This window comes from Hibiscus syriacus, unplaced genomic scaffold, assembly GCF_006381635.1.
Source record: "Hibiscus syriacus cultivar Baekdansim isolate YM2019G1 unplaced genomic scaffold, ASM638163v2 tig00111027_pilon, whole genome shotgun sequence".
In the NCBI taxonomy this organism is placed as follows: domain Eukaryota; kingdom Viridiplantae; phylum Streptophyta; class Magnoliopsida; order Malvales; family Malvaceae; genus Hibiscus; species Hibiscus syriacus.
In genome coordinates this window covers 4,333,642-4,356,402 of record NW_024062960.1, presented here as the reverse complement: position 1 = coordinate 4,356,402, position 22,761 = coordinate 4,333,642, and the positions used below count along the sequence as shown (strand labels likewise).

The 22,761-nt window shown below is 38.6% G+C and overlaps 1 protein-coding gene and 2 pseudogenes across 1 annotated transcript; 2 read left to right on the top strand and 1 right to left on the bottom strand.

Moving 5' to 3' along the window:
* The first annotated feature begins 1,405 nt into the window (after positions 1-1,405).
* On the top strand, positions 1,406-9,189 carry LOC120151008 (annotated as a pseudogene).
* Positions 9,190-10,415: 1,226 nt separating this feature from the next.
* Positions 10,416-12,078, top strand: LOC120150766 (annotated as a pseudogene).
* A 156-nt stretch (positions 12,079-12,234) lies between these two features.
* LOC120150767 (CASP-like protein 5B2) lies at positions 12,235-15,164 on the bottom strand. Its single transcript, XM_039163394.1, has 3 exons — positions 14,792-15,164; positions 13,280-13,412; positions 12,235-12,613 (listed from the first exon to the last, which is right to left on the bottom strand). The coding sequence occupies exons 1-3, from the start codon at positions 14,920-14,922 to the stop codon at positions 12,413-12,415; spliced, it is 465 nt and encodes a 154-aa protein (XP_039019325.1). The 5' UTR covers positions 14,923-15,164; the 3' UTR covers positions 12,235-12,412.
* Positions 15,165-22,761: the final 7,597 nt, after the last annotated feature.

The following is a 22,761-nucleotide window of genomic DNA, read 5'->3' as shown; positions in this document are numbered from 1 at the left end:
AAAAGTTTAGAGAGAGAGAGAGAGTCTGAGTGTGTAAGTGTGAGAGTCCCCTCTTCCGGTCTTACACGATGAATTATATGTAGGCTCTTAATGTTCGAGTTATATTTAAGGTGTCATGATTATTTGTACATTGACAAAGTAGTAGATATGCCTATTAGATATTAGATTTTATCTGACAGATCACGTAGACTTATCAATGATTGTATCAAGATGCTGTAACTAATTGGAAGATGTGAGACTCCAAAGACTTCAAAAAAGTTCATTTTTTGTTTTTGTTTAACGAACCAAAATGTATTAAAAATGATGTAATTCTCAACGCTATTGTCATTTAAATGAATTCAAGATTATCTTTAAAAAAATGCATGATGACTTATATGCATGTTCTTAGTGCTCGTGTTAAATCTAAGGTGAAGATAACTATTTGTACATTAATTGGTAGAATACGTAGATTTGACTGTTAGATAGATTTTATTTGACAGATCACATGGGCATGCCCGTGATTACATCAGTAGGCTATAACTGATTGGAAGTAGAGGTGAGCAAAAGAACGGGGAACCCTGTTTCGGAATCAGAACCGGTCCGAGCGGTTCCGGTTCCGGGTAGCAAAATAAGGACCCTGTTGACATCGATTCCAGTTCCCAAAATTTTGGAACCGGAACCGGTTGGATACCCAGCTAAAAGCGGTTCCAATACCGGGCAACCTGAAACCAAAACCGCATAACATTATATTGTCCAAAATTAATGTGTAACAATTAACAGGTTGAATGAGAAAGCTATCAAAATAACAGGGTATCCGGAACTGGTACCGGTACCTACAGGTTTCGGTTCCATATCCCAATTTTTAGGAACCGTTTGAACAGGTTCCGGTTCCCAAAAAATAAGCGGGTGCCCGGTGTTGCTCACCCCTAATTGGAAGATGTGGGCTTCAGAGGCTTTAAAAAAATCCAAAAGTTTCAAAGTCGGATGAATAGAGGAATGACCACGTAGACGTAACTTACGAAGGAGATCCAGAGAAGATATAGCAATAACCGTATCATATATATATATATATATATACTCGATACTCTATACTATAAAAAAATGTTTGAGGGTGATTAATTAATTGATTAAACCGACTGCCGCCATAGTTAAACATATTGAAGTTAAATAACTTCATAGAGAAATGGGAAGGGCGAGATCTAAGGAGAGTATAATCATCACCATAGCGTGGAAGCATTAACATACCTACTTCCCAAGAAAATGTTAACCGTATTGAAGAAACCTACACTAAGTTTGCTACATTGGGTGAAGTTGACGTTTGTCTTCTTATGATCACACTAATCCATATAATAGTGCAATACGAACATTCCAGGCTCAGTTTAAAAGACAAACAGTCCACTTCCAACCATATTAAGCTCAGTGCTTGTTAGCAAAACTACCAACTTCCCTCCCATGGAGAAATCTGCGTTTTCAATATTGATCTTTATGGTTGCAATACTATCATTTGCAGGGTGTGCAGCAGCCATGGTGCGTTGCGGTACTTGCTGTCGCATTCTGGTGCCTTATCCACTTAGCACGGGGCCTAATTACGGTGATCAAGCATATAAGATTAGGTGCACAGCAGGAGCACTATGGTTCGAAGCTCTAAAGGGATCTTACATGATCGTATCCATCAATCCCCTGACGCAGTGGATAATTCTCCGATCTCCGAGCTTTCTTGCCACTTGCATTTCCGGTGATATCTGCACGCAAGGGATCCAGCTCGACGATAATCTCCCTTTCAACATCACTGGCAGTAACACCATTATGTTGCTTAACTGCACGGATGCAATTTGCACTTGCAAGCACCGATAAACTGTACATCGACGAGCATATGTCACAACTACATCAAGGCTAATGCAGCCGAATACATGAGGACTCCATTGTGTTGTGTGTTCAATACCGGTGGTTCACCGCGTATGTGGTGAGGGTTCACAACGGAGGCTGTCTAGCATTTCAGAGCTTCGTGAACATCGACACCGTCAATCCTCCGGAGAAATGGCCTGAGCCAGGTTTGGAGATTGAGTGGGCATTGCCACAAGAACCGGTTTGCAAGACGCAACTCAATTGCAGGAACTTGTTGCATTTGAGTTGCTCGGCGGATCCTATGAATGTTGGATCAATGAGGTGCTTGTGCAAAAAGGGGTTTACCTGGGATCCTTGTTAGGAAATAAACCGAGTACGAGTAATTTCCCTATAACCAGATTAGTGAGAATGCGAAATAAAAGCGGAAAAATAATACCCGAAATTGATAACGGAGTTCAGCCAATTGTGCTTACGTCTCCGGGCTGCTGCAGATCTTTTACTAAGAGAAAATTTACAGGTGTTTACACAACACACTTGAGAGAGAACTAGAAGATTTTGGGATGATTTTGAAGCTAAATGAGCTAGGGTATTTATAGTTAAAACTTAGGGACTAATCTTTGTAAATACCCTAAAGTTCAATGATTCAATTTTGTAATTAACCCTATTACAAAATATTAAAAAAATAAGCAGCCCCCCAACTTGATTTTGGAAGCAGCCGCCGGCTGCTTTTGGCCTTCTTTGACCAACAATCTCCCACTTGAAGATTGATTTCAATCTGTCTTCACACCTCGATCGATGCAGCATCATTTCTAGTCTTGTTATTCTAGCATGCCAACTGAAGTTGAACACAACTTCAGTTTGTCCGTGGTCACCGTCTTTGTCAACATATCTGCCGGATTTTGAGCTCCACTAATCTTTTCAAGTTTCAAAATCCCATCTTCCAGAAGAGACCGGATAAAATGATATCTCAATTGTATGTGCTTCGTCCTGGAATGAAAAGACGGATTCTTTGCTAGATGGATAGCACTTTGACTGTCGCAATACAAGACATTGTTTTCTTGTTTCTTGCCTAACTCTTCCAAGAAACTTTGGAGCCAAACCATCTCCTTGCTGGCTTCCGTAACAGCGACATATTCTGCTTCAGTTGTGGAGAGAGCAACTATCTTCTGTAGTTGAGAAACCCAACTCACTGCGGTTCCTCCTAGAGTATAGACATACCCTGTAGTGCTTCTTCTGATGTCGACATTTCCAGCTAAGTCAGCATCTACATAGCCTGTCAATATCGTATCTCCACCTTTGAAACAAAGTGCTTTGTTTGTGGTACCCCGCAGATATCTGAGGATCCATTTGACTGCTTCCCAGTGTATCTTGCCCGGATTATTCATGTACCTGCTAACAGCTCCCACTGCATGAGCAATATCTGGTCTGGTACAAACCATGGCATACATCAGACTTCCAATTGCTGAGGCATACGACACATTTACCATGTGTGCACGTTCTTCCTCCGTCTTTGGTGATTGGTCTTTGGAGAGTCTGAAATGAACACCTAAAGGTGTACTTACTGGTTTAGCATCTTGCATGTTGAACCTGGAGAGTACTTTGTTGATGTACTCAGCCTGTGATAACATCAAAGTCCCCGACTTTGTGTCTCTTTTGATCCTCATCCCAAGAATCTGCTTTGCAGCGCCCAGTTCCTTCATAGCAAACTGCTTCGACAATTTTTGCTTCAAGTTTATAATCTCTTGTATATCTGAGCCTGCAACGAGCATGTCATCAACGTACAATAATAAAATAATGAAGCTGTTGTCGAACCTCTTGATGTAGCAACAATGATCTGCTTGGCATCTGGTAAAACCACTGCTACTCATGAAACTATCAAACTTCTTGTACCACTGTCTAGGAGCTTGTTTTAAACCATACAAGCTCTTATTTAACCTGCATACTAGGTTTTTCTTGTCTGCCTCTATGAAGCCTTCTGGTTGCCTCATATAGATTTCTTCCTCCAAATCACCATGAAGGAAAGCTGTCTTTACATCTAACTGCTCAAGATGTAAATTCTCTGCAACTTCTTTTTTCTGAAAACCTTTGACTACCAATCTTGCTTTATAGCGTTTGCTCCCATCGTGCTCTTCTTTGATCTTGTAAATCCACTTGTTATGGAGCGTTCTCTTGTCTGGTGGTAATTCAGCTACTTCCCACGTCTGATTTGACATAAGCGAGTCCATCTCATCTTTCATTGAAGACTCCCACTTGACTGAATCCTCCACCTGCATTGCTTCATCATAGCACTCTGGTTCACCATTGTCAGTCAGCAACAAGTAGTGCAAAGAAGGCGAATACCGTTAGGTTGGTTTAGGAATTCTGGAGGAGCGTCTCAGTTCTGGTGTGCCTGGTTCTTCCTCTTGAACTGCTTCAGGACTGATCTGAACATCATTTCCAGAAATCTCCTCGAACTCAGCAAATTCCTTTGTTTCAGCTTCGGTATTACTTGATTCTGCGGTTGACCTGTCTTTGTACATCACATTTTCATTGAAAATGACATCTCTACTTCTGATGATCTTTCGATTTTCGTAGTCCCAAAACCGGTAACCGAACTCATCACCACCGTAACCAACAAAGACGCATTTGTTGGACTTGGGATCAAGTTTACTTCTTTCAGCAGAGTTTATGTGTACATAAGAAATACAACCAAACACTTTTAAGTGTGAAAGGTTTATTTCTTTCTTGCTCCAAGCTTCCTCTGGTATTCCGCCATCCAAAGGAACTGAGGGTCCACGGTTGATCAGGTAAGCTGCAGTGTTGATAGCTTCAGCCCATAGAAATTTGGGCAATCCGGCATGTATCCTCATGCTTCTGGCAAGTTCATTCAGAGTTCTGTTCATGCGCTCTGCTACGCCATTCTGCTGCGGTGTTATGGGAACTGTTGTCTCCATCTTGATCCCATTGTTTGCGCAGAAATCTTTGAATCTACTGTCTCTGTACTCTCCTCCATTGTCAGACCTCAACCGCTTGACTTTCAAACCAGTCTCATTTTCCACCATGGCCTTCCATTTTCTGAAGGTATCAAAGACTTCTGATTTCTTCTTCAGTAAATAAACCCACACCTTCCTTGTTGAATCATCGATGAAGGTGACATAATATAGTGAGCCTGCAAGAGATGGAACTGGGGATGGTCCCCATACATCAGTATGAACCAACTCTAACCTTTCTGCCTTGGGTGTCTTGCCAATCTTTGCAAAACTGACTTTCTTTTGTTTGCCAAAGATGCAATCCTCGCATAGTCCGACATCTACATTCTTTAGATCCGGCAGCTTCCCTTTTGACAGAAGTATCTTCATTCCTTTCTCGCTCATATGGCCAAGCCTTTGGTGCCATAGGTTTGATTTTCCATTAGCATCTGCTACTGCAATGATATTCTCTAAATTTGAGGTTACATAGAGAGTACCAGTCTTCTTACCACGAGCAATGACGAGTGCTCCTTTGGTAATCTTCCATTCACAGCCTGAAAAGGTTGTGCTATATCCTTCTCCATCAAGCAGTTCAACAGAAATCAGATTTCTTTTGAGGCCAGGAATATGTCTCACTCCTGTCAGCTTCCAGGTGGTCTGGTTTGGCAGCTTTAGTCGGATGTCTCCTTTTCCGACGATCTTTAAGGTTTCATCATCAGCAAGATGAACCTTCCCAAAATCACCACTGACATAGTTCTCCATGATTTCTTGGCATGGGGTGGAGTGAAAAGATGCCCCTGAATCCAAGATCCATGATTCAATCGGACTGTTGACGCTTAGAATCATGGCATCACCTGTCTCCTCTGTCACGTTGGTAGATTCCTGTGCGCCAGTATTTTTCTTCGGTGCTCGGCAATCTCTTTTGAAGTGACCCTTCTTGCCGCAATTATAACAGGTAAAATCTTTATTTATTGTTCTTGATTTTCCCCGTATGGATTTGGATCTGCCACAATTTGAATTTTTTTTCTGAAGTTCTCCCTCTAGACTCCGTGTGCAAGGCTGAGGAGGTTGATGCTTCACCCGATTCTCTCCATCGAATTTCTTCGCTCAGTACCAGATCCCGAACATCGTCGAATTTTAATTTGCTGTTTCCCGACGAACTGCTGACTGCTGTAACAGTAGCATTCCAACTGTCTGGTAGAGATGATAAGAGAATTAAAGCTCGAACTTCATCATCGAATTCAATTTCCACTGAACTCAACTGGGTTGTGATTGTGTTGAGTTCATTTAGGTGTTGTGCCACCGATGCCCCTTCCGTCATCCGCAAATTGAATAATCGCCTCATCAAATGAACTTTGTTTGAGGCTGATGGCTTCTCATACATACTGGAGAGAGCCGCCATAAGACCCGCCGTGGTCTTTTCCTTTGCTATGTTGAAAGCAACATTGCGGGATAACGTCAGTCGGATAACTCCGAGGGCTTGTCTGTCGAGAAGAGCCCAGTCTTCATTCTTCATGCCCTCTGGTTGCTTTCCTAAAAGTGGTTGATATAGATTTTTCTGGTACAGAAAATCTTCAATCTGCATCTTCCAAAAGCCAAAGTCCGCACCATCGAACTTTTCAATTTTCACCTTCCCTTCGTCTGCAGCCATCGCTCCCACTCGAATCTGGCTTCGTTTGGATCGTTTCTGATAATTTCTGCAAACCGCCGTGTATTAGAACACCTCCGTCGACAAACTCGTATCGCCGACCGAATTTCACTATTCACGAAATTCACTATTCACGTGAATAGTAATGAATAGTAACCTCACAGAAAATTGACAAAATTCACAACCAAAAGCTCTGATTACCAGTTGTTAGGAAATAAACTGAGTACGAGTAATTTCCCTATAACCAGATTAGTGAGAATGCGAAATAAAAGCGGAAAAATAATACCCGAAATTGATAACGGAGTTCAGCCAATTGTGCTTACGTCTCCGGGCTGCTGCAGATCTTTTACTAAGAGAAAATTTACAGGTGTTTACACAACACACTTGAGAGAGAACTAGAAGATTTTGGGATGATTTTGAAGCTAAATGAGCTAGGGTATTTATAGTTGAAACTTAGGGACTAATCTTTGTAAATACCCTAAAGTTCAATGATTCAATTTTATAATTAACCCTATTACAAAATATTAAAAAAATAAGCAGCCCCCCCAACTTGATTTTAGAAGCAGCTGCCGGCTGCTTTTGGCCTTCTTTGACCAACAATCCTATCAACGGATTATGTCGAAATGAACATTTTCCCTGAGTTTATTCCAATGTGGCCACGAGTTTTCAAGATACTATGTTCTCTTTTGTTTAGGTGCAAAATGCCGACCGGGGAAACGCTGCAAAAATCAAAAGAAGTTAACGGTGATGATTTGTGGGCATAAGACTAAATTCAGTTATGGAATCATGCTAGGATAAGGATGTAAATTAACCGAATTTGAACGAAAAGATTGTGTATATGTTTGTTTATGGCATTTAAGTTCTTTCAATTTTTTTTTGTTGTACTCCCGATTCCAAGGTTTCGTCTTGACCAACCCGAACCGACAAGCGTCGCACACCTGACTTTAATGGGTGAGTCTCCCGGCAGAGATTTTCTGCATACACAAGAACTTGAGACCTTACTTAAGCAGTATCAAGTTACTTACCACTTGAACTAATTTTGTTCAATATTATTTTAATTTTTAATATTATGTTTGTGTTCGTTCATTTATTTTTAAAAGTGTTTGTGTTTAGTTTGTTTAAAGTTCACGAACATGTTCATTTAACATTAGTTTAATGTTCAACAACTAACACACTATTTTAATCTTTTTATCATTTTACTTGCGAACTAAAGAAAATTGGTGAAATTATGCAACTATTCCTTAAGCTCTTTAGGTTTCATAGTTTGAACTCCAAAATTTCTCTATTCAATTTAGTCATTATCTTAGTCAATATTTAAAATGTGAAAAAATAAAAAAGAAAAGAAGAATAGGATAAACGGGACAATAAATGAGCCAATAAACGATTTTGTTTGTGAACATAAACGAATATAATACTCCTATATTTGTGATTGTTTATTTATTAAATTAACATTAAAATTGTGTTTATACTCATTTATTTAACTTGATAAACGAGCATAAACCAACGATTCACGAACAATTCGATATCCATTCATTTACACCCCTATGCTAGGGTCACTCTGCTTTGCCTTGTAAGTTTAAATGAGTTTTACATTGTTATCAAGTATGGCGGCTGCCGTGGCAGGTGTTTCATTGGCAATAATGGTCGGAATTCTAGTGCATAAACAACGGCAGAGCATAAAAAGAGATCTGCAGAAGAGACTAATTAAGGAGAGGGAAGAGATGTTGAGGGCCAAAAACAATGGTAAATCATCGAGAATCTTCACCGGCAAGGAAATCACAAGAGCCACCAATAACTTCTCTGCAGAAAACCTGATAGGATCCGGTGGTTTCGGCGAGGTTTTCAAAGGCACTCTCGACGACGGAACACTAACGGCCATCAAACGTGCAAAGCTAGGGAACACCAAAGGAACCGATCAAGTCCTCAACGAGGTTAAAATTCTTTGCCAAGTGAACCACAGGTGCCTTGTTATACTCCTTGGTTGTTGCATCGAACTCGATTACCCTCTCTTGATATACGAGTTCATTCCCAATGGAACCCTGTTCGATCACCTCCATTGTCATCTTCCCGGCAAATACACTCCGTTAACATGGCTGCGCCGGCTTCGCATCTCTCACCAGACATCGGAAGGTCTTGCATACCTCCACTTTGCTGCAGTGCCTCCCATATACCACCGTGACGTGAAATCAAGTAACATTTTACTTGACGAAAAACTTAATGCCAAAGTTGCTGATTTCGGGCTATCGAGGCTAGTCGAGAGAACTGAAGGCGGTGAGAGTCACATCTGCTCAAGGAACACTCGGATATCTCGACCCCGAATCTTACCGGAACTTTCAACTCAGCGATCGGAGTGACGTTTACAGTTTTGGGGTTGTTCTACTTTAGCTCTTGACATCTAAGAAGGCTATAGATTTCAACAGAGAAGAGGAGAACGTGAATTTGGTGGTGTACATGAAAAATGTAATGGATGAAGATAGACTGATGGAGGTTGTTGATCCGGTGATCAAAGAAGGGGCTACGAATTTGGAACTGGAAACGATTAAAGCATTGGGGCTGCTTGCAGCATCGTGTTTGGATGATAAGAGACAGAACCGACCTTCGATGAAGGAAGTTGCAGATGTGATTGAATACATCATCAGCATTGCTAGTGGAGAGGTTTCTGAGGTGTAAATGTGAGGATTCCTTAAAGCCATGATTTTTTATTGACTGGTGGTTTAATGTAAAAGATTAGAGATTTCAGCAGTTCTATATCCCCATTTCTGGTCTCCCTTGTACCAAATTGTCATGTTGTCAAAGAAAGTGTATTGATTGGAGAAATTTTAACAATTGCAGATCCTGGCAGGGAATCCAAATAATTAAAAGAAACCCACATTGCAACACACATCATCCAAATCAATAGAGAAAACCAGAAAAAAGTACAAAATTTGATCATCATCATTCATCAAGTAAGCCTTCTATACCAACTTTATCATCATCCACTGCATCACCAAACGTAGCACATGTTATTCTCTCAGTGGGTGCGAAACTTGCCAACGCCTACTGGTTGTCTTTAGCCATGGTTTCTTCATCCTTCATCTCATCTGCCCAACTGAGCTTGTTGGGGGTCCGCACCTTTAGCCATGGTTGGCACTGACAGTTAACACCTACAGGTTGTTAGGTTTCTGTATTTTGCTTGATGGTTTTTAGGATGATAGTTTCTCAAATATTAACACGTTAAATCTAATCGAAAATCGTTGATTAAGTTAGTGGAGAAAGAGGAGAATGATGAACATAGTTGAGTTGGAGAGTAAGGGAGGCTACATAGATAAAATTATGATATTTATTAAATTTTATATTTTAAATTTAATAAATTGATATAATATAAAACTTGTATTCAAATGAAAATCCAAATTCTAATAACAAAATACATGAAATCATATATATTATACATGATTCTAGTTGTAATGGATTTTCGTATTTGGTCGTTGGTACCCAAACTATGATCAAAATAAACAATTAAGTAAACTACATGGTTAGTATCGTAATTATCATTTTTGTTTATTTTTTCACCTAACTATGAATTTTTAAAAATAATATCTAAGGTTATATTCTAGTTTTATTTTGGTTACCTCTTATTAAAAAAATTAACAGAACTATCGACATGATATTTTTTAAAAGATATTCAATAATAATGTGACATTACTTTATTGTGACATGTCAGCATCACTGTTATTTTTTTAACTATAAGTGATGGTTGGGTACTAAATGTGCAGCGTACCCTAAACTATTTAAAACTACGTCAAGTAAAAGAAGAAACAAAGAGGCCACCTTTATGACACATTTACACTAGCCCACATGGCCAGAGGTGGCAGGGAAGGGCCTTGTAAATTCATCAAAGAATCAAAAGCCTTGCTTTACTCGAACAACCCATTGCACCATTCAATTTCATATTATTTATTCCCAGATTCTTCTCAGAATTCCGCAAAGATCATTGTCACAACCCCACTGGTCTTCCAACTAAACTCTGACCAACCCCACTTCCGTAGGTATGGTTCAAGTTCCTTTCTTTTTCAATGTCTCCGCCACCTTTGATCCATCTACGATCAAATTTCCCATATTTTTTGTCATTTATGATTTATGGGATTTGTTATGGGTCTTGTATTTTCACAGGAAATACATATATCTCGTGATGAAAGCACTCATTCTCGTTGGTGGCTTCGGAACACGATTGAGACCATTGACTCTTAGCGTCCCAAAGCCTCTGGTGGATTTTGCTAACAAACCCATGATTCTGCACCAGGTTTTTGTTCTATTAATTTTTCCCTGCCTTAATTATGTTTCGTTGTTGGTGATTCCATATGCCTTATTGATTGCAAAATCTTTGTATGTTTCATAACAGGTAATCCTGTAATGTGTTTAAATTTGTTGTTGGTGATTTTCTTTGGCTTAATTATGTTATTATATAGAGTTTCTTTGTTTGTTTGTTTTCAATATTGTTATCAGATTGAAGCTCTGAAAGCTATTGGAGTTACTGAAGTAGTTTTGGCCATCAATTACCAACCGGAGGTACTATGGCTGCAAACTTTCATGTTGATTCCATTTTGTTATTGATTTTTTTCTTCAAGTTCAGCTTTTGTGATGTTCCATTGATTTTTCATCCTAATTCTTTTGGCAGGTTATGTTGAATTTCCTGAAAGAGTTTGAGAAGAAGCTGGACATTAAAATCACCTGCTCGCAAGAGACCGAACCACTCGGCACAGCAGGTCCTCTTGCTCTGGCTAGAGACAAGTCCTTTTTTCGTCCTCAATAGCGATGTTATAAGTGAGTATCCGCTAAAAGAAATGATAAACTTTCACAAGGGTCATGGAGGAGATGCTTCCATTATGGTGACCAAGGTAAAGTGATGTACCGTGTTTAGCATTCGTGTTCACTGTCGAGACTAGACCATTTTGCCTTACTGAAAGGATCTTCTTTTGTTTCAAGGTGGATGAGCCATCGAAATATGGTGTTGTAGTTATGGATGAAACTACTGGAAAAGTCGAAAAGTTCGTTGAGAAACCAAAGATATTTGTTGGTAACAAAATTAATGCTGGGATTTACTTGTTGAATCCATCCGTTCTTGACCGAATCGAACTGAGACCGACCTCGATTGAGAAAGAAGTCTTCCCGAATATCGCTACAGCAAATAAGCTTTATGCAATGGTGCTACCTGGGTTCTGGATGGACATTGGACAACCAAGGGATTATATTACTGGCCTGAGATTTTACTTGGACTCGTTGCAAAAAAAATCCTCTGTCAAACTGGCATCAGGACCGCACTTTGTCGGGAATGTATTGGTGGACGAGAGTGCTGTAATCGGCGATGGCTGCCTCATTGGACCTGATGTAGCCATTGGTTCTAGATGTGTAATCGAATCTGGGGTAAGGTTGCCACGCTGTTCTATAATGCGTGGAGTTCGTATCAAGAAGCATGCTTGCGTCTCCAATAGCATTATCGGCTGGCATTCAACTGTTGGAAGGTGGGCACGATTGGAAAACATGACGATCTTGGGAGAAGATGTGCATTTCGGAGATGAAGTTTACAGCAATGGAGGTGTTGTCCTGCCTCACAAGGAGATACAGTCCAGTATTTTGAAGCCAGAAAGTCATGTGAGCACAAAGTGAAACTCGGAATCGACATTTCATGGTCATCGAAACTTTGTTGTCTGTGTTACCCTTTTTTCTGCTTTTCTTTCTTGTTATTATTACCCTTTTTTTCACTGTTTTTTCGCCGAGTCCACTCAATGAGTTCGATGGTTAGTTAATTGTTGGAAATTATAGTGAGCAAACAAGTAGCATTTGAATGAAATTGAATACTAAACCAAATTTCCTTAATGTGCAAAGGAAAATGCAAAATTTCTCCAATTCTCCAACATTGTCAAAAATTAAGATTCCCAGGGGAAGAAAAGAAAAAAGGGTTTACATGTCAAATAAGAGAAACTGTTATGTGCTTCAAGGGGAATCCCTTAGTCCTCTAGAAAGAGGCTAAGATCCAGAACATTACATGAGATGACATCGCGATTAAAAGCCAAGTGATGAATGCCAAAACTATCGATATTTCGAATTGCCTGCATGGTATACGACTTTGAGGCTTGCAGAAACCCAAGTCTCTTGCATACAGGACTATAACACCAGCTGATGAACATGCAGCTGCCAGTGATAACATAGCCGTGACCTGTACATTCAAGAAGAGGATTAGCCAGGTGACATACAATTCCTGTTGATGAGTTATTTGCAGAGTTAAGGTCCATGCAAGGAAAACCGACAGAACAAAAACGATAGAGTTGTGCAGATTAAAAAAAAAAAGATAACGCAAAATGCTTAGGGAATTCATATATGCTCTGCTTGGTATGAAGGATAAAAAAAATGATGAAAATTTAGTTAATCAAACAGTTGACATTCATAACCACATTCCTACTTTGAAGCTTAATCATTAGATTAACAAATTTCCCATCCTCGAGCTTTTCCATCCTTCATACCAACTACCAAGCAGAGCCATAGAGATCAGATGGTGACCCTGCATGCATCAACTTAAAGATTGTATTATATGGATATTCAGAAATAGGAAAAGGTGGTCATAGGAACTTGCAAAATAATATATGGAAAGGCTGTTTTTTATAGAATAAGAATATGACTTAACAGCCATGTAAACAAATTATGGAATCATAGATGACCTTAACATGAAGAATGTGGGGAAAATATGTGATAGCTAATGTGGAATATGACAAATACCGCATCTAGCAGGAAATATATGGTCGAAAACCCGATTTACATCCTTGTCGACGCATGCATCTAGTGACTAAAGGAGATTAGAGAGGATTCTTAGGGAAAAGCATCATACCCAGTCACCTACAACGAATAGGCTCACTAGAACTGGATTCTGAAGATCTCTCTTTCTCCTCAAAGAATAAATATCAAGACATGCAAGTCCAAAACTCCATAGCAGTTGAAGCCCCATGGATGCAATCAAATAGCTGAAACAGAAAGCACAATAAACATAAAAACTGCAGAAGATAGCAGTTACAGTGCATTTCTTTTCTAATTTATCCTCTTGCCTACCCATCCAACCAAACCGATTCACCCCTTTCCCAGGGATATAGTAAGGTGAAAATTAGAACAGCAACTATAAGATCCAGAGCCACTTTATCTAGGAAATAGAATTAGGGGAGATGACTGTAAATGCTATCTTATATCTAGTGAAAAATGTTTTGCCTTCTGCATTTTCACAAAAGAAAACCATAATCAGCAAGACTTCCGAAAAGACCTGGGAAGCAAAACCCATCAAAGTAAAAGCATGGACAAAATGGAACCTTAGAAGATCAGATATGCATAAAGAAGACTTAGGGTTACACAGTTTCAGTTGAACTCCCTACTCAAGTTTATTCAAACCTATATTATACATATGCCTCTTGAATGTCATTCAGACAATGAATAGTAACACTTATTTTCCTGCCCTTATGCCTAATAGAAGCACTCAGTTCTAAGCAAGGTTCAGTATTACAAGAACAATAATACACTTCAAACAACCAAGCTCCAAATATTGCAAATCAGACATGTCTATGATTTCTTTGGCTCCACTGTGGCAATAAAATTAAAGGATAGATGATTCCTTTAGGCTTTACCAAGTTAATTGCCAGATGCTAATTTACAGAAGTTTCTACTCAGCTTAATATGATAATATCCACTTTCGGAAAAATTGATGGGCTAAACATTTATGCTATATCCTGTACATTTATCTGAAAGTATAATTCAAGGCCTCTAGTTTCTCATCCTACAGTCACTACAAACCAAAGGTTGAAAATTCTCATACCTTTTACATTAAACCTTCTTAATTTCCAAACCATCATATGACAAGTAATAAAAACCTTGAATAAAACGAGCTAAACTTAGACTGAAACTTACTCCTCACGCACGTTCCAAAACTAGAAATCTAGAACTTAAATATCCTCCAATAAACTCAAACCAGAATACTAGAGTATCCAAACAAGCCGCACGAATCATTTACTAAATAGTAGTCCAACCAAAGTTGAAATAGCACACATAACACTTTACAAGATTCAAAGTAGCAGTCCACAAGTCTAAACGACAGGCCAATTTCACTTTTCATCCACAGTTTTTCCCAACAATTCATGCTAATGTTTGCTTAGATCAATCCGATTCAAACAAATAACTTCAATTCAAATCTTGCAAATGATTGAACCTGAAAATACAAAAACTGGCAGCAATAAAAGACGATAAAATTGGTCAATCATAAACCCCATTCCCCAACCCACACATACACAAATGGAAACCCACTAAATTTAACAGTGTATAATTTGAGGCAAACTCAAAAGAAGAAGAAAAATTGAAGTACCAGAAAGCAGTGTAGGTAGAGAAACCAGATGCAGAGACCATTAGTGCAATAGAAGAAGCAGCAAATGCACATTGGGTTATCCTTAGTATTAATCCACTCACAGTGCCCGGACTCCCGATCAACTCCTTCATCTTCTTCCTTCAAGTAAAAGGTCCCAACCCTCTCCCCCTAAAATCGAAGGTCCCTACTTTCAGAAAAGGGAAAGAAACCCAAGAATCTTAAACTGCTTCCATTAATGGGTACTCAAATCCAGAGTCCAAATCAGTTTCGTTTTTGGTTAAACATTTTAAGAAGGTAAATGGCAGTGGAGGGATTTTGGGGTTGGACCAAATTGATAAAATCAAAATCGTGGGATTTAAGAAATACTAGAGGTGAAATTTGGTTCGTTTGAATGTTAGGAAATTGAAATATGTGAAGGAATTAAAATCTGTCAATAATTAAAATTTAATTTTATATTCTGTTTGGTTCGTAGATATATCAAATGAATTTAATTTCAGTAATATAAAATAACATGATTGTTTTTTTTGCTCAATTTTAATTTGCTTTTATAAATTACATGTAACAATATATTATAAAAAAAAATTAAAAAATAAATTTTAATTTTATTGATTGATTAATTGATTATTCAATTCAATAAATTATAAAAATCTTGCTAATAAACATCATAAGTTAAAAGTATCCCAATTAAGGATGGCCATGGGTCGGGTTGGGTCGGGTTTTTGGTCCACCCGACCCTATCTGAGAACAAGGGAACCTCCATCCGAAACATGACCCGACCTAAAAATAATAAAAAAAATATTTTTATTTAATAAAAATAGTGACTTAATTGAAAAAATATATAGAGAGAGGGGTATTATTGTAATTATTCCTAAATATATAAGGTAAAATTATATATATATTTTTGGGTTGGGTCGGGTATTTTTCACCCTAAACCCGAACCCGACCCGACCAAAATAAAGTTTCACCCGACCCGACCCGAATATATGAATAGAAATCCGACCCGACCCGAAATAATAAAAAAATTATTTTTATTCAATAAAAACAGTGACTTAATTGAAAAAAATTATATATAGAGGGGTATTATTGTAATTATCCCTAAAAATATAAGGTAAAATTATATATATTTTCGGGTCGGGTATTTTTCACCCTAAACTCGAACTCGACCCGACTCGAATATCACACTTAAAAACACCGACCGACCCGACCCGAATATATGAATTAGAAACCCGACCCGACCCGAAATAATAAAAAATATTTTTATTCAATATATGAATAAGTTACCAAAAGATTGATGAGGGTAGTATGGTGAAATTTCAATTCCCTCCAACAAGGGAATTGAATTCCATCATAGAATTGATGGAATTCACTTTCCCTCATTTGATGGAAAGTTGAAGTCATGAAGGATTTCAATTCCCTTCGAAAACTTGAACCAAACATGGGAAAGTAGTGGAATTGGATTTCAATTCCCCCTAATTCCAAGGGATTCATGCGAACCAAACGCTACCTGATATTATATGATTAGCTTAGAAGATCATAATTTATGTTTGGTGATATTGACGGTCTTGATTAGGGTTGTAAATTAGACGAGACAGATCGCGAGCTACTTGAGATTGACTCGGTCAAGGCTCGATAAATACTCGGATTGAATGGACTTAACTTGAACTCGAGCTCGACTCGAATTCTTAACGAGCCGAAACGAGCTACTTGATACTCGACTCGAAAAAGCTAGTGACCAGCTCGAAAATATAATATATTAAGATTTTATTTTTTAAAAAATAAATTATTAATAATATTAACATTTGTGTTGATTTTTAAAAAAAAATACAATAAGACTTTCATGTATTTAAGGTTCAGGTTCTAGTTTGAGTTTGAAGATTCAATCTTGTTAAGTTTAAGATATTTTTTTCATTTCGAGCCTTTTTCGAGCTGCTCACGAGTTTCAGTTCAAGATTTCGAGTTCGAGTCGAGCTTAAAAATTTTATGCTCGCGAGTTTTCTAGTCGAGTCGAACTTCATTTCATAGTTTTCAAATCGAGTTGAGCTTAGCAAGACTCGAATTCAACTCGACTCGTTTACACTTTAATCTTGATTTGATGAATAGATATAGAAAGAGAGTGCTTTAGGTTAGTGGGTTCTAGTCTAGGGTGTTGAAAACTGAGTCAAGAAACGTGGTAGCAGCCGGCTGCTACCAATTTTGTCAAAGTTTGGCAAGGATTTTGAATTTAAGTAATGACTAATTACATTTTAGTCATTGCACTTTAGGGTATTTTCAAAGATTAGTCCCTAAGTTTTAACTATAAATACCCTAGTTCATTTAGCTTCAAAATCACCCCAAAATCTTCTAGTTCTCTCTCAAGTGTGTTGTGTAAACACATGTAAATTTTCTCTTAGTAAAAGATCTGCAGCAGCCCGGAGACGTAAGCACAATTGGCTGAACTCCGTTATCAATTTCGGGTATTATTTTTCCGCTTTTATTTCGCATTCTCACTAATATGGTTATAGGGAAATTACTCGTACTCGGTTTATTTCCTAACAACTGGTATCAGAGCTTTTGGTTGTGAATTTTGTCAACTTTCTGCGATGTTACTATTAATTACTATTCACGTAAATAGTGAATTTCGTGAATAGTAAAATTCGGTCGGCGATACGAGTTTGTCGACGGAGGTGTTCTAATACACGGCGGTTCGCAGAAATTGTCAGAAACGATCCAAACGAAGCCAGATTCGAGTGGGAGCGATGGCTGCAGACGAAGGGAATGTGAAAATTGAAAAGTTCGATGGTGCGGACTTTGGCTTTTGGAAGATGCAGATTGAAGATTTTCTGTACCAGAAAAATCTATATCAACCTCTTTCAGGAAAGCAACCAGAGGGCATGAAGAATGGAGACTGAGCTCTTCTCGACAGGCAAGCCCTCGGAGTTATCCGACTGACGTTATCTCGCAATGTTGCTTTCAACATAGCAAAGGAAAAGACCACGGCGGGTCTTATGGCGGCTCTCTCCAGTATGTATGAGAAGCCATCAGCCTCAAACAAAGTTCATTTGATGAGGCGATTATTCAATTTGCGAATGACGGAAGGGGCATCGGTGGCACAACACCTAAATGAACTTAACACAATCACAACCCAGTTGAGTTCAGTAGAAATTGAATTCGATGATGAAGTTCGAGCTTTAATTCTCTTATCATCTCTACCAGACAGTTGGAATGCTACTGTTACAGCAGTCAGCATTTCGTCGGGAAACAGCAAATTAAAATTCGACGATGTTCGAGATCTGGTATTGAGCGAAGAAATTCGACGGAGAGAATCGGGTGAAGCATCAACCTCCTCAGCCTTGCACACGGAGTCTAGAGGGAGAACTTCAGAAAGAAATTCAAATTGTGGCAGATCCAAATCCAGACGGGGAAAATCAAGAACAGTAAATAAAGATTTTACCTGTTATAATTGCGGCAAGAAGGGTCACTTCAAAAGAGATTGCCGAGCACCGAAGAAAAATACTGGTGCACAGGAATCTGCAAACGTGACAGAGGAGACAGGTGATGCCATGATTCTAAGCGTCAACAGTCCGATTGAATCATGGATCTTGGATTCAGGGGCATCTTTCCACTCCACCCCATGCCAAGAAATCATGGAGAACTATGTCAGTGGTGATTTTGGGAAGGTTCATCTTGCTGATGATGAAACCTTAAAGATCGTCGGAAAAGGAGACATCCGACTAAAGCTGCCAAACCAGACCACCTGGAAGCTGACAGGAGTGAGACATATTCCTGGCCTCAAAAGAAATCTGATTTCTGTTGGACAGCTTGATGGAGAAGGATATAGCACAACCTTTTCAGGCTATGAATGGAAGATTACCAAAGGAGCACTCGTCATTGCTCGTGGTAAGAAGACTGGTACTCTCTATGTAACCTCAAAATTAGAGAATATCATTGCAGTAGCAGATGCTAATGGAAAATCAAACCTATGGCACCAAAGGCTTGGCCATATGAGCGAGAAAGGGATGAAAACACTTTTGTCAAAAGGGAAGCTGCCGGATCTAAAGAATGTAGATGTCGGACTATGCGAGGATTGCATCTTTGGCAAACAAAAGAAAGTCAGTTTTGCAAAGATTGGCAAGACACCCAAGACAGAAAGGTTAGAATTGATTCATACTGATGTATGGGGACCATCCCCAGTTCCATCTCTTGCAGGCTCACTATATTATGTCATCTTCATCGATGATTCAACAAGGAAGGTGTGGGTTTATTTTCTGAAGAAGAAATCAAAAGTCTTTGATACCTTCAGAAAATGGAAGGCCATGGTGGAAAATGAGACTGGTTTGAAAGTCAAGCGGTTGAGGTCTGACAATGGAGGAGAGTACAGAGACAGTAGATTAAGAGATTTCTGCGCAAACAATGGGATCAAGATGGAGACAATAGTTCCCAAGACACCGCAACATAATGGTGTAGCAGAGCACATGAACAAAACTCTGAATGAACGTTCCAGAAGTATGAGGATACATGCCGGCTTGCCCAAATTTCTATGGGCTGAAGCAATCAACACTGCAACTTACTTGATCAACCGTGGGCCCTAAGTTCCTTTGGATGGCAGAATACCAGAGGAAGTTTGGAGCAAGAAAGAAATAAACCTTTCACACCTAAGTCCAACAAATGTGCCTTTGTTGGTTATGGAGGTGATGAGTTCGGTTATCGGTTTTGGGACTATGAAAATCGGAAGATCATCAGAAGCAGAGATGTCATTTTCAATGAAAATGTGATGTACAAAGACAGGTCAACCGCAGAATCAAGTAATACCAAAGCTGAAACAAAGTAATTTGCTGAGTTCGAGGAGATTTCTGGAAATGATGTTCAGATCAGTCCAGAAGCAGTTCAAGAAGAACCAGGCACACCAGAACTGAGACGCTCCTCCAGAATTCCTAAACCAACCCAACGGTATTCGCCTTCTTTGCACTACTTGTTGCTGACTGACAATGGTGAACCAGAGTGCTATGATGAAGCAATGCAAGTGGAGGATTCAGTCAAGTGGGAGTCTTCCATGAAAGATGAGATGGACTCGCTTATGTCAAATCAGACGTGGGAATTAGCTGAATTACCACCAGACAAGAGAGCGCTCCATAACAAGTGGATTTACAGGATCAAAGAAGAGCACGATGGGAGCAAACGCTACAAAGCAAGATTGGTTGTCAAAGGCTTTCAGCAAAAAGAAGGTATTGACTACAATGAAATTTTCTCTCCAGTCGTGAAGCTGTCTACAATCAGACTGGTATTGAAAATTGTAGCTGCAGAGAATTTATATCTTGAGCAGTTAGATGTAAAGACAGCTTTCCTTCATGGTGATTTGGAGGAAGAAATCTATATGAGGCAGCCATAAGGCTTCATAGAGGCAGGCAAGAAAAACCTAGTATGCAGGTTGAAGAAGAGCTTGTATGGTTTAAAACAAGCTCCTAGACAGTGGTACAAGAAGTTCGATAACTTCATGGGTAGCAGTGGTTTTACCAGATGTCAAGCAGATCATTGTTGCTACATCAAGAGGTTCGACAACAACTTCATTATTTTATTATTGTACGTTGATGACATGCTCGTTGCAGGCTCAGATATGCAAGAGATTATCAACTTGAAGAAAAAATTGTTGAAGCAGTTTGCTATGAAGGATCTGGGCGCTGCAAAGCAGATTCTTGGGATGAGGATCAAGAGGGACACAAAGTCGGGGACTTTGATGTTATCACAGGCTGAGTACATCAACAAAGTACTCTCCAGGTTAAACATGCAAGATGCTAAACCAGTAAGTACACCTTTAGGTGTTCATTTCAGACTCTCCAAAGAAAAGTCACCAAAGACGGAGGAAGAACGTGCACACATGATGAAGGTGCCGTATGCCTCAGCAATTGGAAGTCTGATGTATGCCATGGTTTGTACCAGACCAAATATTGCTCATGCAGTGGGAGCTGTTAGCAGGTACATGAATAATCTGGACAAGATACACTGGGAAGCAGTCAAATGGATCTTCAGATATATGCGGGGTACCACAAACAAAGAACTTTGTTTCAAAGGTGGAGATACGATATTGACAGGCTATGTAGATGCTGACTTAGCTGGAAATGTCGACATCAGAAAAAACACTACAGGGTATGTCTATACTCTAGGAGGAACCGCAGTGAGTTGGGTTTCTCAACTACAGAAGATAGTTGCTCTCTCCACAACTGAAGCAGAATATGTCGCTGTTACGGAAGCCAGCAAGGAGATGGTTTGGCTCCAAAGTTTCTTGGAAGAGTTAGGCAAGAAACAAGAAAACAATGTCTTGTATTGCGACAGTCAAAGTGCTATCCATCTAGCGAAGAATCCGTCTTTTCATTCCAGGACGAAGCACATACAATTGCGATATCATTTTATCCGGTCTCTTCTGGAAGATGGGATTTTGAAACTTGAAAAGATTAGTGGAGCTCAAAATCTGGCAGACATGTTGACAAAGATAGTGACCACATACAAACTAAAGTTGTGTTCAACTTCAGTTGGCATGCTAGAGTAACAAGACTAGAAAAGCTGCTGCATTGATCGAGGTGTGAAGACAGATTAAAATCAGTCTTCAAGTGGGAGATTGTTGAAAACTGAGTCAAGAAACGTGGTAGCAGCCGGCTGCTACCATTTTTGTCAAAGTTTGGCAAGGATTTTGAATTTAAGTAATGACTAATTACATTTTAGTCATTGCACTTTAGGGTATTTTCAAAGATTAGTCCCTAAGTTTTAACTATAAATACCCTAGTTCATTTAGCTTCAAAATCACCCCAAAATCTTCTAGTTCTCTCTCAAGTGTGTTGTGTAAACACCTGTAAATTTTCTCTTAGTAAAAGATCTGCAGCAGCCCGGAGACGTAAGCACAATTGGCTGAACTCCGTTATCAATTTCGGGTATTATTTTTCCGCTTTTATTTCACATTCTCACTAATCTGGTTATAGGGAAATTACTCGTACTCGGTTTATTTCCTAACATAGGGCAAGTGACTGACACAGAGTACTAACTAAATCAATGGTTTCTTTCCCTTTTTGATCAGGGTTAATTCCATCATATGCCCTAAAATTTTGAATAAAATTCTACATTCTTTTATATTTTAAGGACAATCTACATAAATAGTCACCAATTAGTAGTATTTTACTCCTTTGATCACTATCAAAAGGTAGAAAATGTCATTTAACTTATCAATTTGCCTTTGTTGGTCATTTTTTATAGTTTGGGGTGAATATAAGGTAATATTTGTTTAAAGACTCTCAATCATTTGACATTGAATACTCATACACCTCTACATACATGGTGCTCGAACTTGAAATCTCAAAAAATAACAATAATTTCTTAACTACTGACGTCGTTTGGTTTATACCGCAACAAAATTGATATAATTACACATCAAGGGAAACTCAAAGGTCCATACCCATTTTTATAAGTGAATGTGGTCATTTCTTAAATGTCATTTGACTTATCGATTTGCCTTCGTTGGTCCATTTTTATGTGAATATAAGATAATATTTGTTCAAAGACTCTAAATCATTTGACATTGAATGTTCATACACCCCTACATATGTGGTACTCAAACCCAAAACCTCAAAGAATAACAACTCCTTAACCACTAACGTCGCTTGGTGTCCATAATAAAAATTGATATAATTATACATATTAATCTGTCAGGAAAACTCGAGGGTCCATTTTTACAAATGAACGCGATTGTTTCTTAAATCGGTGAAATAATATATTTAATTCTCAAATTTTATATATTATATTAATTCATTCTTAATTTTAAATTTTAAATAATTATATATATATATATATATTAGTATTTAAGATATAAAAAATTGACATGATATATAAATATTACGAGTTAACATTTTTAAAAGTAAACCTAAATCAATATAAGTTCTAAATCAATTTTAAAAATTTTAAAAATTTTAAAAATTAACAGTAAGGCATCTCATTGATGACTTAAAGAA

Coding starts and splice junctions, on each gene's coding strand:
- LOC120150767 (XM_039163394.1), bottom strand. CDS start 14,922: ATGAAGGAGTTGATCGGGAGTCCGGGCACTGTGAGTGGATTAATACTA. Junction 13,413..14,791: donor TCTACCTACACTGCTTTCTG/GTACTTCAATTT, acceptor TTTCTGTTTCAG/CTATTTGATTGCATCCATGG. Junction 12,614..13,279: donor TATTCGTTGTAGGTGACTGG/GTATGATGCTTT, acceptor TTGAATGTACAG/GTCACGGCTATGTTATCACT.